At 43.5% G+C, this 15,981-nt stretch overlaps 1 protein-coding gene across 1 annotated transcript in view; it reads left to right on the forward strand.

Annotated features, from left to right (window-relative positions):
* The window catches only part of LOC138661756 (cytochrome P450 2H2-like), a 34,310-nt gene extending 22,908 nt beyond the window's left edge, over positions 1 to 11,402 (forward strand). Inside the window, exons 5-9 of the mRNA XM_069746653.1 lie at positions 5,237 to 5,413; positions 6,498 to 6,639; positions 7,118 to 7,305; positions 7,387 to 7,528; positions 9,342 to 11,402. Of these exons, the coding sequence (XP_069602754.1) occupies positions 5,237 to 5,413; positions 6,498 to 6,639; positions 7,118 to 7,305; positions 7,387 to 7,528; positions 9,342 to 9,523 (831 nt within the window). The 3' untranslated portion in view covers positions 9,524 to 11,402. The remainder of the gene's footprint in view (positions 1 to 5,236; positions 5,414 to 6,497; positions 6,640 to 7,117; positions 7,306 to 7,386; positions 7,529 to 9,341) is intronic.
* Positions 11,403 to 15,981: the final 4,579 nt, after the last annotated feature.

Below are 15,981 nucleotides of genomic sequence, written 5' to 3' on the forward strand. Positions count from 1 at the left end.
CTGTAGTCTATGCATGGACGCAATTCCACATTCTTCTTCTGCACGAAGAAGAACCCTGCCCCAGCAGGTGACACTGACTTCCTGATGAATCCTCTTGCCAGATTTTCCTGGATGTACTGTGACATTGCCTCCGTCTCCGGGAGAGATAGCGGATAGACTCGACCCCGGGGAGGCTCAGCACCAGGCAAGAGATCAATAGGACAGTCATAGGGGCGATGGGGCGGAAGGATCTCCGCCGCCTTTTTGGAGAACACGTCTGCATAAGACCAATACTGCTTGGGGAGAGAGGAAAGATCTGCGGGTACCTCTGTAGTAGCAACCTGAACGCACTCCCTCTGACACCTACCCCCACAAGATTCACCCCATCCCAGGATTCTGCCAGAGGACCACTCGATATGAGGAGAGTGGTACCGTAGCCAAGATATTCCCAATAGGACCTCATCAATTCCCTCAGGAATGATGAGCAGAGATATAATCTCCTGATGAGATGGCGACATGGACAGAGTAAAAGGGATGGTCTGGTGTGTTTTCTGTGAGGGCAGTGTCGACCCATTCACCACTCGTACCGTTACTGGTTGAGCTAGCATAACCAGGGGTATTGCGTGACGTGGGGCGAAGGCAGAAGACATAGAATTGCCCTCCGCCCCAGAATCCACGCAGAGCTCTACCGAGTGGGCGAATGAGCCTATAGTAATTGTCCCCTTAAAGGACAATTTAGAGGCAAACGTCGCCGTGTCTAGTGTATCTCCACCTACTACCACTAGACGCTGACGTTTCCTCGACCGCTGAGAACATCTGGTGGCTAGATGTCCTGACTACTGGCAAACATGACAGACCTTGAGTGCACAAGCGGTTCGGGACTTAGATCCCGCTTGTGACACTTCCCTGGCCTCATGTGACTCAGGAACCAGGACCGGAGATTCTAGAGGTTTGGCGAAGGTAGGAGCCAGCCGAAACCTCTGCCTACACTGGGCTCGCTCTAACCTGCGCTCGTTAAAATGGAGGTCAATTCGAGTGGAGACAGTTATTAACTCCTCCAGTGTGGCAGGAATCTCCCTAGTGGCCAGAGCGTCCTTAACGTGGTCAGCCAGGCCCCTCCAAAATATGGGGATAAGAGCTTTATCCGACCAATCCAGCTCAGAAGCTAAAGTGCGGAATTGGACGGCAAAATGACTGACCACGGACTCACCCTGAGTTAATGCCAGCAGTTGGAGCGCAGTATCATGGGTGACTTGAGGTCCTAAAAAGACCTGTTTCAGAGTGCTCAGAAACAGCGGAGCACTCTGCACCACATGATCACCACGCTCCCACAGCGGCGTAGCCCATTCCAACGCCCTGTCCGACAAGAGAGACACTATAAATCCCACCTTAGCCCGCTCTGTGGGAAAACGTGCAGCCAGGAGCTCGAGGTGAATAGAGCACTGACTCACAAATCCCCTACAAAACTTACTATCACCAGAAAATGTTTCTGGCAGCGGGAGGCGAGAAAATGTCGGAGCAGGGGTGGCAATGGACAGGGTTGCTGCAGCCACGCTAGCAGCCTGTACAGCAACTGCGGTAACATACACAGCTGAGGTTGCGCTCTCAAGAGCCGCCAACCTACCCTCCAGCTGCTGGATATACCGGAAGGATTGCTGTTTGTCCGTCATTACTAGCCAGACCCTGGCACTAGTGTAATGTTAGGGCTAGCGGAACGCACCTAATAATAAGACAGGTAGAGTATGATGCGTTCGCAGCCCGGGGTCCACCGTGCAGAGATGGAACCTGCTGCCAAGTAATGACGGACTATATGGCGGTACTCATAAGTATACACACGTGGGTTATACTTCACCCAGCGTGAAGGAAGCGATCCTGTTGCGTCACAGGATCGCGGTACCGCACATAGAGCGCGAGCAAGTAGTCAGCGAACTCAACTCCAACTAGGATTGAAGTCCGATTAGACCCTTGCTGGCACAACACCGCAACTGGGTGTGTAAGGAAGCCAAATAACAATATTAGGGCACAAGAGTGCATGCGGTGCCGCACTGACGAACGCCACTAACCACCCAGGCTTGGGTAAGGAAAGCACAGAGGAAGTGCACGGCGCCGTACTGGCGGTCACAGCAACTGGACGCTGTAATGTGTGATTAGTGCTGTAGGATAAGTCGGGCGCTAAAGCAACCATACACCTTCCGCGAACAGACATTCAATAGGGAAGGGGTATCCAAGGACGACTTGCACTCACAACAAACACACGTAAGCAAATGTACACTAGCGCATGGCCGTGCGGTCATGCGCAGTTTATATAGTTGCAGCACAGGAAGTGGCCACAGAAACTTTGCCCTTCCAAGACCTGCCAAGAGGACCAATGGAATGTGCTGCAGAGCCTGAGCACATGACCCTCGATCTCCAACGGGAGATCTTGCCCTGGGCATGCTCAGTGTGTGCAGACAAGGACTTAGTCCCAGAGAAGTCCGCTCGCTGCTGACCAGCACTGGCTTTAAAGGCAGAAGCTGAAGAAGCAGCAGTAACTCTCTGTACAGAGTGAGACTGAGCCAGACGCTGGGACCGACGTCCCTGCTGAGCAGACTCCACTGCGGCTGGATAAGAATGGGAGACTGCAGCGGAGATGGCTCGAGATTCCCCCTGTGCAGAAGCGGGAACTCGAGACCTAACACCCGCAGAGTCAAAATCGTCATCACTAAACGTGTAGATAAATTCCCAAGGGAGCATAATTTTCAAAATAAGGCCACTTGAGGAAAAATTCTCCTCTTCTAGAACTTAGGTACTCTGTATATGGAGTCTACAATCTATTCTAGCAAAATCTGTGCTCTGGGAGAAAAAATGACCTACGTTCCTTCTGAGTCTCACCATACAAATACGTAATACTGTACAGCCACATATAGTGAACTCAGGAGAAATTGCACAAGAAAGCTTTGGTTCCATTTTCCCCTGTTAACCGTGTGAAAATAAAAAAACAATTGGGGCTAAAATAATGTTTTTGTGGGAAAAAGTGTGATTTTTTTTTAAATTTTATTTTCATGGCTCAACATTATTAACTTCTGTGAAGCACATGAGGGTTCAAGGTGCTCACCACACATCTAAATAAATTACATAAGGGGTCTAGTTTCCAAAATGGGGTCAATTGTGGGAGTTTTCCACTGTTTAGGCACATCAGAGGTCCTCCAAAAGCAACATGACACCTGCAGAACATTCCATCAAAATCTGAGTTCTACTCCTTCTCTTCTGAGCCTTTCTGTGAACATAAAGTGTAGTTTTCCTCCACTTTTTGGGTATCTGCCAACTCAAAAAAAAAATTGCACAATAAATTGTATGGTGTATATTCTCCTGTTACCATTGTGAAAATTAAAAATTGGGGCTAAAAGAACATTTTTGTGGGAAAAATTTGATTTTTAATGCTCAACAATAAACTTCTGTAAAGCACATGGGGTTGAAAGTGCTCACCACACATCTAGACAAGTTACCCGAGGGGTTTATTGTCCAAAATGGGGTCACTTGTAAGGGTTTTACTGTTTAGGCACATCAGGGCTCTCCAAACGCGACATAGCATCTGCTAATGATTCCGGAAAATTTTTCAATCAAAAAGTCAAATATTGCTCCTTCCTTTCTGAGCCATGCTTTGTGCCAAAACAGTAGTTTTCCTCCACATATAGGGTATTGTCATACTCAGGAGAAATTTCACAGCAAATTGTATGTTGCAATTTCTACTGTTACCCTTGTGAAAGTGCAAATTTTTGAGATAAAAATATGTATGAAAAATGTGTTGTTTTTTTGTTTTTTTTAATTTTCATGGCTCAACGTTCTAAAATTCTGTGAAGCACGTGGGCTTCATGGTGCTCACCACACATCTAGATAAATTCCCTGAAGGGTCCAGTCTCTAAAACGGTGTCACTTCTGATTGGTTTCCCCTGTTTAGGCACATCTGGGGCTCTCCAAATGCAACATCGAGTCCACTAATTATTTCAGGATATTTTACTTTCAAAAAGTCAAATGGCACTCGTTACCGTCTGAGCCCTGCCATGCTCTAAAATAGTGGTTTTCCCCCACATATGGGGTATCGGCGCACTCAGGAACAATTTCACAACAAATTTTACAGTGCAATTTCTCCTGTTAGCCTTGTAAAAATGTTTGGGGTTAAAAATATTTTTCTGTGAAAAATATGATTTTTTTTTAGTTTCATGTCTCAACGTTATAAGCTTCTGTGAAGCAGTTGGGGGGTTGAGGGTGCTCACCACACATCTATATAAGTCCTCTGAGGGGTCTAATTTCTAAAATAATGTCACTTGTGAGCATTTTCCACTGTTAAAGCATATCAAGGGCTGTCCAAACGCGACATGGCATCCACTAATTATTCCAGCAAATTTAAGTTAAATGGCACTCATTTCCTTCTTAGCTTAGCTTAGCTCTGCCGTGTGTCCAAACAGTGGTTCTCTCCCACTTATGGTCTACCGGCATACTCATGAAAAATTGCATAACGAATTTTAGGGTAATTTTTTTCCTGTTATCCTTGCAAAAAAATGGTTCTAAATTTTTGTGAAAAAAGTTAAATGTTACTTTTTTCCTTCCACATTGCATTAATTCCTGTGCAGCACCTGAAGGGTTAATAAACTTCTTGCATGTGATTTTGAACACAGTGAGGGGTGCAGTTTTTAGAATGGTTTCACTTTTGTTTTTTTCTATCATATAGGCCCCTCAAAGTCACTTCAAATGTGATGTGGTCCTTAGAACATGTTTTTTTTTTATTTTGTTGAAAAAATGGGAAATTGCTGGTAAGTTTTGAATCCTTATAACTTCCTAACACAAAAATCATGCTTCAAAAATTGTGCTGATGAAAAAAACACATATGGGAAATGATATTTGCTATTTTTGTGACATTTCTCTCTTATTTAAGGGCATAAAAAAATTTAAAAATTGCAAAATTTTCCTAATTTTAGCCAATTTTCAGCTTTTTTCACAAATAAATGAAAGTCATATCGAACAAATTTTACCACTGCCATGAAGTACAATATGCTGCTTGAAAAAATTATCAATCAGTGAGATCTGTTAATTAATGCATTCTAGAGTTATAACCCATAAAGTGACACTAGTCAAAATTGAAAAAATTGGGCCAGGTCAGGAAGGTGAAAACAGGCTTTGGTGTGAAGGAGTTAAAGATATGTTTTTTTTTAAGAAGATGAAGATGTTTCTTTTCCATATTAAATCCATAATAGGAGATGATTAATATTTCATTTTACAGCTTCTTGGAATGTTTCCACGCTTGATGAAATGTCTTCCTGGGCCACACCAGAAGATCTTATCAAATAATATCAAGATGAAAAAGTTTGTCAAGGAAATGATAAAAGCACACAAAGACACCTTTGATGAGAGTTGCCCACGGGATCTCATTGACTTCTTCCTCCTGAAAATAGAAGAGGTAGGCTAGAACATGTTGACTATTTCTAGAGGGGTCTCCAAAAGAGAGAATGTGCCCTCAGTACTAAGTGAGGTCATCTGCTTGGCCAAAGTATAAAGTTTAGATGGCTTAGGTATAAGGTTCTGATACTTAAGCCATACAAAACTCTACTGGGAATTTTCTTCCTGGTCGATGGAAAACTAAGCCACAGATTTGCTTAACACAAGATGACTTGTCATACCACTGATGAATGATATATGGTTTAAACAGTTGTGCAACAAGAATCTGATAGTCATTTTGATTAGAAGTAGTCTAATCTTGGAATGTGAAGGCCAATAATGATCTCAACCAATTTATATTATCTAATCACATTGCATTTGAACAAAATATCTAAAATACGTGTCACTGTCACGCCGATTACGGCGATAAGGGCAGGACGGCGTTCTGGGACCCGCACCTGTCCCTGCCACTATAAGGGGCCCTGGCTTTCCCTTATCTCAGGGGTACCTATGATGGTTAGGAGGCCTGAGCCGCCAGCGTATCCCTGTCTCCTGTGCAGGCCCTATCAGTGGCCCCTTCTCCCCCCCAGGGAGGAGGACTGCACCAGTGTATAAATACAACAATAAACAGGGTATACAGACAAGGTAACAAAAAGTCTCAAACTCACCAAATGCTCACACAGCCACAGAGGAAACACAGAGAAGGGAAGAGAAGGAAAAAACTAGGAAGGAAAACAGGTTTAACATGCAACCAAAACAGCAGACACCAATCTCTGTAAATTAACCTCCAAGCTCCTAATATAATGCTCCTTCAACCTCCAAGCCAGGCAGCAGAACTGATCACTGACAATAGCTGTAGTCAAGGCTGGGTCTATATAGAGGAGGGGATTACAAAATCCACTTCAGCTGAGAGACCCAGCTCACAGCAACTCAGCAGCAAGGTTAACTCCTGCACTGCTGGCACAAAGCAGCCAGTTCAGAATACAGGAGAGCTTCTGTTCACTGTGTGTGAACGAGGCCCAGAGCGCTGCGGTTCTCTGGAACCTCTCTGTTGCGGTAGTCCCGTGACAGTCACATAATAATTTCTGTTCAAATTGTTTTTACAGGAAAAAAATAATCCAGAAACTGAGTTCTGTGATGATAACTTAGTGGGGACCGTAATTGATTTGTTTTTTGCTGGAACTGAGACTACAACTATGACATTGAGATACAGCTTCCTAATACTTCTTAAACATCCAGAGGTACAAGGTAAAATGTGTCTACTCTCTACTTAAATAACGTTTTTTATTAAACTACAGTATGTTTCTCTCATTATTCTTTTTCTGTAATGTAACAATTGTGGATGTGGACTCATTGGATCATTTATGGATTTTGCATAACACCAAGTCAAAGAGTGAATTTCCAGGGATTATTAGTTCTTCACCATAATCCCCTGTGTTGATTTTTGGATTTATTCAAAGGCAGGTCACCACCCCACAATAGACTCTTCAAATCTCTTCTACTCATAGTGCTGAGATCAACAAGCATATGGTGAATTCTAGCATGAGAACTTTAGACGTAAGAGCGTATGTGCTCTCACACCAATGCTACTTTAATGCAGTATTTAGAGAGTGAAATAAATGCACATACATTTAAGCACATGTAAATAATGTGAGGCTTCAGAAAACCTCTTGGATTTTCTCCAATTGGTGATTGCAATTTACCTTTGTTCATTTATACTCTACAGAGAAGATTCATGAAGAGATTGACCGCGTAGTTGGCCAAAACCGATGTCCATCAGCAGAGGACCGGGCACAAATGCCGTATACAGATGCGGTCATCCATGAAATTCAGCGATTTGCAGATATTTTTCCTATGGGGCTTATGCGTGCAGCACAGGAAGACACAACTTTAAAGGGATATCACATACCGAAGGTAAAATGCCAATACCAGAACAATATGACATACTTCCACGTCTTCTGTATTCAGCAACTGAATTGATATGTATTCCACAAGGGAATGATGATAGTTCCGATGATAACATCCGTTTTGAAGGACCCAAATCATTTTAAGAATCCGGAAGAGTTTGATCCTGGACACTTCCTTGATGAGAATGGTGGCTTCAAGAAGAGTGAAGCCTTTATGGTATTTTCTGCAGGTAAATATCCCTTCAAGGGTTTCTCAGCTTTTTAATAAAACATGATATCATAAATTTTAGTGAAGCCATTACTGTACATTATTTTCCACATCTGATCCACTTTTAAAAGGAATACTGCAGGAAATCATGTATTTTGTCTAATGCAAGGTCTGAAGAAGTGGAACATGACTTTTATCTCTTAAGCATACTCCAACCCCACAGGTTCTGTACTAAGCAATGGACCATATATCAGTTCTTCCTCTTGGTGTGCTTCTTTTTAAGTGGTTCTAATACTCATAAAAGATTTAAAATATTTAAATGTCTATCCACCATGTACATCCCAAGGGTATACATACTATAGAAGCAGGCAACAGGCTTGCTAATGGGACTTTGAAAACAGGGGCACAACAAGTTCGCACGTAATTTGCTATTGCACCTGGCAAGGTTGCTGACATGATTTTTTTTTTCCTGGGCAGCTTCTTGAAAAATAATGAACAGCCAATATTTTTTTTACGGACACATTATAAAACTACAATAAATCACTAACATTCAAAGTGACCTATAAATCACTAATATTCTAAGTGACCTATGTCTACAGCCAAATTTTTTTATATAAAGACATTTGCTGCTTCACTATGAACTGTAAAATTATATTACAGTCATAATAATCTGTGCAAGCTTCTCCAGTTTGAGGGCAAAAAAATCATGGACACATAAAAAATTTTCATGGACAGGGGAAAAAGTGCCTTATTTTTACTGACTGTAATTTCCTGACGATTGGCAACCCTGGTACTTGACCAGTTATCTTTCCATTGAGGAATCACATAAACCTGGCCAACCTATGGAAATTAGAAAATTTCATTTCGAAAAAAAAAAACACTTCCAAAATTGAATTCTGGTTTCTGATGCCTCCAGTTGATAACTAGGCAACAATAATTTGATAAATAGAAGATTTTCCTTCTCGGCGCTTCCGGAGGACCAGGATGGTTTGAAGTAAAGACAGTTTGCTCTGTAACGAATTTATTAGGACATTTAGATAAGAACAAAACAACGTGTTTCAGCCTGCAACGGCCTTCATCAGGTGTAATATGTGCTTTCCAAAATAATAATTATTATTATTTATATAGCACCATTGATTCCATGGTGCTGCATATGAGAAAGGGTTATATACAAATTACAGATATCACTTACAGTAAGCAAACTAACAATTACAGACTGATAAAGAGGGGTGAGGACCCAGTCCTTGCGGGCTTACATTCTACAGGATGGTGGGGAAGGAGACAATAGGTTGAGGGTTGCAGGAGCTCCGGTGTTGGTGAGGCGGTAGCTTCGGTAGTGGTGAGGAGGCAGCGGGGTCAGTGCAGGCTGTACGCTTTCCTGAAGAGGTGGGTTTTCAGGTTCCGTCTGAAGGATCCAAATGTGGTTGATAGTCGAATGTGTTGGTGCATAAATAGTGCCATCAAGTAAAAAATTAAACAGGGACTATAGGCAGTAGTGGTGCTTGTTGCAGTGATGCTTCATCTATATGAGTGTAATGCTCGTTAGACGAAGCAACCATGATAAGACCAGCATCACAGAGTAATACCAAGGAATTCACTTGCTCATGGTCTAGAAGACATATAATACAATCTTGCTTAGGTTCTCAAAATCAGTTCCCTCTCAGTTTATGGCAGCAGAATTCTGGAGAAGGTTCAAAACCAGGATGGTCATTTTTTCAAAATTGTTGGTCAAGAGTTTTGGAACAACTTCACTAGTAGATTATTTAGAAGCTGACACAGATGGTCCCCGAGGACCATTATACACCGTCTAACACATGATGTCTTTCTTCCTCCAGGCAAACGGATGTGCATGGGCATGACCCTGGCTCGCATGGAAATCTTCTTATTCATCACAAATTTACTGCAGAAGTTCACTTTGAAGCCTACTATGGACAGAGAACTCATTGACATCAGACCAGTACCCAACACCAATGGTTCTCAACCTCATGACTATGAGATGTTTGCTGTCCCTCGCTGAATACTCTTCACGTGCTGCTGTCAGTAACCATATATAGCACATATGATTATATAGTGGCAGATACAATGTAATGAACAGAGATGTGGAGGTCAATCTTTGATGATCACTTTGCCGAAATTTGAACAAAGCACTTTGCTTGTATTTCACTAGGAAATTTGGATTAGGAAATTTGCTCTATTTTGGCCCAAAAATTTATTTTTTATGCTAAAATTATCTAGCGTCTCTTAAGGCCCAGGGGTATAATAAACATAAAGAAAAATTAAAATAAATTATACTCACATTACCCTTACCAGTCCAGCCCCAATCCAGTTCAGTTGTCCTCTTCTGTCCAGTCACCGATGTGGTGCTCACTTGGTCATTTTCAGCATCTTTGCATCCTTGGCATCTCCTGTGCTGAGTAGTCTGCAACGTTATGACTAGTGATGAGCGAATTTTGTTCTAAATATTATCGCCAAACATAAATTCAGCACATATATGGTATATTTGGATTCATGATCAGAAAGATGAGAAAAATGTTATAAAATCATGAAAAATCAGAAACATTCAGTAAAAAGTGTTGGAAAATATTTGTGTTGCCAATAAAGTATTTTCAGCACGTTTGCTACAATAATGGTACTGTATGATGAGCGTAGGGCACGTGTTTGATGAGGGTAGGGTGCTTGCACAGCTCCAAGGCACAGCGTGTTTGTAAACTGCAATTTTTTTTTTTTACTTTATGTGTGAACATTGCGGCTGGCCAATCAGTGCGCAGGAAACACCCACAATGTCCTGAAAAAAATGGCTTGTGTCATTGGCTGCTGAAATCACATGTCCCTCTCCATATGAAGAGAGGACATCTTGTTTTAGCACCATTTTGATACTGTAACAGCGCACAGAGACTGCTCCTGATGCTGGCACTGTTAACAGCAAGATTTTACCTAGCTAGTTAGGTGGTTGTATATCAGTCAGATATTGTAACTAGATAGTGTCCAGTGGCTGCTAAATTTACCTTCCAGCATTTTTTTTTTGCCGTTACTGAGGTCCACAGACAAAGCCATCAGGGCACATGTCCTACAAGTGTGTTTTGCACTGCCTCTATTGTGCTCCATGCACGAGTATATCATTCTAAATAATATTTTTTCACTAGCTAAATGTGAAACAGCCCGCTGCATCCCACCTTGTCATTTAGTGCTGTTGTGATATGAACCTTTCTGCAGACTTAACGCGCATTAAAAAAAATATTGGTGAAGTGTGATATATTGGTTGTACGATCTGCAAGCTAAAAAAAAGTATAGCAGAACATATGTCTAACGTTAATAGCATGAATAGCTCCTATTCATGAGCATCTAAGCATTTTGTAAATGTTCATAAAGGTGACTTGACACATTTTGCATTTTTGACTTGAAAAAAGTTTCCTGCCCTGAACAAGGCGGAAACCAACATAAACACATCACTATTAGGGAAGCTTTTTGAATCCTGAAATTGGATACCAAATTCTCTAAAGGAATGAACTTTAGAAATGATTTATTTTACATTTATTAAGTTCATCATACATCTTTTTTTTTTCATTTTTCCTTTTTTTGTTGTTTCATTACATTTCTTTGTTTATGCTTTCTATTTCTTATTTTCTTATTCATTGGTTTCTATTCCTGCTTGCTTTTTTCACAGATTTCATTTTACATCAGTGTGTCTTAACACATGGTGCATAGAGAATGTTTTTATAATTTGTCCTTGTTGATTTGTCAGCATTTGCTATATATACTTGTCCATTTGCTTTCCTTGATATACCTATAACTAAGGGCGCAGTATCGCGCCAGAAACATATCAGGTTTTTTTAATTCACTGTCCTGTTTTTAGCTGTACTTTATGTCTGAATAAAAGAATAATTATTTTCACCAGCCTCGTTGGAGTACCTGAGAAATCCTTTCCTTCTCTAACTGTTCATGGCTGAGTTCACCTGCTAATGTTTTTGCTAATGTTTTTGCATTGACAACTGAACATTTTGGTGGTTGAAAGGCTATCACTGTGATGCAAACTGTGTGCCTCACTTCTGTGTTGGGGAAAACAGCAGGTTTTATTACTGCAGCATGGGCGCGTCCCTTTCCAGGGGGGAAAGCAACTGGCAAAATTTACTTTTAATGTTACGGGGTTAACTTCTGTTGACAAGGGATTGGTTTATGCTCGGACCCAACTTCGTCCGGCCATGGATCAAACTGAGAAAAATTTTGGTAATCGCTGCAGATGATTTCCTCCTCTTGACTCTGTAAATCTTTAGAGTACCCTTCCTACACCCATGGCATACAATGTGTGAAGAGATCTGCAGATTCAGCCATCTGTGGTTCACAACAGTCAGTTGGGCGCTTGGAGAGTTGTGATGTGGGGAAAAAAGGGTAATTGGGGTGCCACCGCTGATGACTGTACTGTGTGTGATGTTAAGGTGGAGGAAGAGGAGCAGAGGCCACTTGATGCAGCGCTTGCCATCCACTGGAGCACATGGTCTTTCTGGTCCTCATCTACAAAGCTTACCGCTGTATGGCTGCCAAAGAAAGGGAGCAGAGTTGCCCGTCCAGTAACAGAAGTTGTAAAAATGCTGCACAATTTCTCCCTGCAGCAAAACAAACCATCTTCTCATCTCTCATATCATACCTGTCTCACAACCCTAAACAGCTATTCAGTACTTTCAATTCTGTCCTGCATCCACCAACACCCCTTTTCTCTCCTCTCATCTGAAGACTTTGCCTCATCATCTGTGAACTTGACCCATTAACATCCCACCTTAATCCAAACGCTACCAGTCTTCATCACAAGGTGACTGAGCTACGTTGTTAGTTTTCCTTGCATGCTTGCTACTTGACAGGGTACCCAGGTTCACCTGTCTGCTTGTCAACCCTGTACCCATCTGCTCTTACCTGTGTGTGCACACCTGCTCGTACCTGTCTGTGCCTTTCTGTACATCCGCCAGTCCAGATCGCACCTGCCAGCACCCATCTGTCTAACACCCAGTCCATCCTGCACCTGCAAATGATTTTCTGTTCCTCAGCTGGTCCCATCAGCACCGGTGGTTCCCTACAGTGCCTGCCTGCATTTTTCATCCCCCCTTCGGGCCATAGCAGCTGTAGGTGGTCAGCTGCCACCTTCTGTAGGTGAGTCATGGAGTAGCACCTGGTGCCACCTTTTTGTCCCTCCTTGGGTCACAGTTTTCACCTGCTGCCAATTGTCCAAGTAGGGATTTGGTAGGTCACCTAGTTACGCCCCTTTCAGGCTTTCTGAGGGATAGGGAACAGTGATTCCATCACCTTGTCTGTTGCAGTCTCCATCTGCTGGGTTAGCTGTAGTGGAAGAGGTGTCGATCCCCACTATACTAGTTCTACTCTATTGCAATTGATGCCACTTTGTTGGTGTCTGTCACTAATTTTTGTTAATGTGTAGACTCCTGGTTGGATCTCGTCCATGTGTGTTGCCTGTAGCAGCAGGCCTTCAAGACCCTCAGGCTTCCACTTCCTTGGAGTCAGTATTCATGTTACTATCCTTAGATTTTTCTAATAGTAGTCTACAAAATTTTTATGATATTTGTGCCACCTGAGTGTGGCTGAGTATGAAAGCAGGATTGAGCTGTTGCATGTGGTATCAGGGCTCCCAGCACAGGAGGCCTACACCGATCCCTCACCCACCTTGTCTTACTGTGATGTTCAATTGAAAGCTGTAAATGCTGTTCCAGACCCCAATACCTCATGCCTGGCTGATTGCTGCAGTGCCATGCTACAATTTGCACTGTGGGAGAATTAAGGCCACTTCCCTGGTGTCTGTTCCTCACTTCATGTGTTTTGGCAGTATTTGGGGCCATTATAAGGTGTAGTGTAAGCGTTTATTTTTCCCTCCCATTGAAATGAAGGGCATTCGGCTATGTTCGGCGAATATTTGCCAAATGAATCGGTGAATATTGCAAATTTGGTGATCGTAATCTGAACGGAACATTGAAATATTCGCTCATCTCTAGTTACCAGTATAAAAGACACCTGTCCACAAAACTCAATCAATCACATTACAAGCTCTCCACCGTGGCCAAGACAAAAGAGCTGTCTAGGGATACCTGAGACAAAATTGATTGTAGGCTGGGATAGGCTACAAGAACAAAAGGCAAGCAGCTTGGTGAGAAGGCAACAACTGTTGGCACAGTTATTATGAAATGGAGAGTGCTGCTTTGTTTTCTTTTTCTATATAATGTAGCTTGTACCTGTTCACACTTAGGAGATACTGGTAATTTTCTATCTATCTATCTATCTATCTATCTATCTATCTATCTATCTATCTATCTATCATCATAGAATGGTGGATCTATAAATTACCGTATATACTCGAGTATAAGCCGAGATTTTCAGCCCAAATTTTTGGGCTGAAAGTGCCCCTCTCGGCTTATACTCGAGTCAATGTGGGTGGCAGGGTCGGCGGGTGAGGGGGTGAGGGCGCTGAGGTATACTTACCTAGTCCCAGCGATCCTCGCGCTGTCCCTGCCTTCCTCCCCGTCTTCTGTGCTGCAGCTTCTTCCCCTCTTCAGCAGTCACGTGGGACCGCTCATTAGAGATATGAATAAGCGGCTCCACCTCCCATAGGGGCGGAGCCGCCTATTCATTCCTCTAATCGGCGGTGCCGGTGACCGCTGACAGGAAGAGCTGCGGCACCGAAGACCAGGCAGAGGGACAGCGCGAGGATCGCCAGGACTAGGTGAGTATGTCATATTCACCTGTCCTCGTTCCAGCCGCCGGGCGTCGCTCCATCTTCCCGGCCGGCGCCTCCATCTTCCCGGCGTCTCTGCTCTCTGACTGTTCAGGCAGAGGGCGCGATGACGCATATAGTGTGCGCGGCGCCCTCTGCCTGATCAGTCAGAGCAGAGACGCCGGGAAGATGGAGGCGCCGGAACGAGACGCCGGGAGCTGCAATCAAGGGAGGTGAGTATGTGTTTTTTTTTTTATTGCAGCAGCGGCGGCGGTGGGAGAGATTTCTATGGGGCACAATGAACGGTGCAGGGAGCAGAGCTGTGTATATATGTGGGACATGCAGGGAGCAGAGCTGTGTATATATGTGGGACATGCAGGGAGCAGAGCTGTGTATATATGTGGGACATGCAGGGAGCAGAGCTGTGTATATATGTGGGACATGCAGGGAGCAGAGCTGTGTATATATGTGGGACATGCAGGGAGCAGAGCTGTGTATATATGTGGGACATGCAGGGAGCAGAGCTGTGTATATATGTGGGACATGCAGGGAGCAGAGCTGTGTATATATGAGGGACAGGCAGGCGGCAGAGCTGTGTATATATGTGAGACATGCAGGCGGCAGAGCTGTGTATATATGTGGGACATGCAGGGAGCATATGGCACCGTATATGGCACAGCAATGGGGCACAATGAACGGTGCAGAGCACCGTATATGGCACAGCAATGGGGCACAATGAACGGTGCAGAGCACCGTATATGGCACAGCAATGGGGCACAATGAACGGTGCAGAGCACCGTATATGGCACAGCAATGGGGCACAATGAACGGTGCAGAGCACCGTATATGGCACAGCAATGGGGCACAATGAACGGTGCAGAGCACTATATGGGGCACAGCTATGGGGAAATAATGAACGGTGCAGAGCACTATATGGCACAGCTATGGGGAAATAATGATCTATTTTTATTTTTGAAATTCACCGGTAAATGCTGCATTTCCACCCTAGGCTTATACTCGAGTCAATAAGTTTTCCCAGTTTTTTGTGGCAAAATTAGGGGGGTCGGCTTATACTCGGGTCGGCTTATACTCGAGTATATACGGTAATCCAGAAGTGAATCAGAAGGGAACTGAAGATAACTTGATAGTCACTGTAAACAATGTTTCTGTTTGTTTTCACTCTCACCCATATAATCCTTTGTGGTGCACTCTGTGCACATCTCCCCATCCATCCTCCAACTGGCTGTCATTTACCACCCCCCAGGGCCAGCCGCCACCTTCTTCGATCTTCCACCATCTTCACCCGCCTTTGCTCCCTATCTAACTGCTCCCTCTTTCTTACCACAACCTACTTACATTCTCTTCCCTCTTCTCTCCTTGTCCACAATCCCCACTCCACAAACTTGCACACCCTCGCAGAAATCTAAGACAAATCGATCCACACTCACTTTCTGACTCCCTCCTCCCTCTTACAGACATAAGTTCCTTACACAATGTAGATGCTGCTGCTTTACATAACACCACAACAGCTGTAGCTTTGGAATCAGTCCCCCTCTCACACATACCAAAGCTTGCAAAATCAACAGACAACTCTGGCACACCAGCCTGACCAAAGAACTGAGGTGGGTTTCTAGGGTTGCTGTGCAGAAATACATAGTAACATAGTAACATAGTTAGTAAGGCCGAAAAAAGACATTTGTCCATCCAGTTCAGCCTATATTCCATCATAATAAATCCCCAGATCTACGTCCTTCTACAGAACCTAA

The sequence above is a fragment of the Ranitomeya imitator genome, chromosome 2 (genome assembly GCF_032444005.1).
Source record: "Ranitomeya imitator isolate aRanImi1 chromosome 2, aRanImi1.pri, whole genome shotgun sequence".
Classification (NCBI taxonomy): Eukaryota; Metazoa; Chordata; class Amphibia; order Anura; family Dendrobatidae; genus Ranitomeya; species Ranitomeya imitator.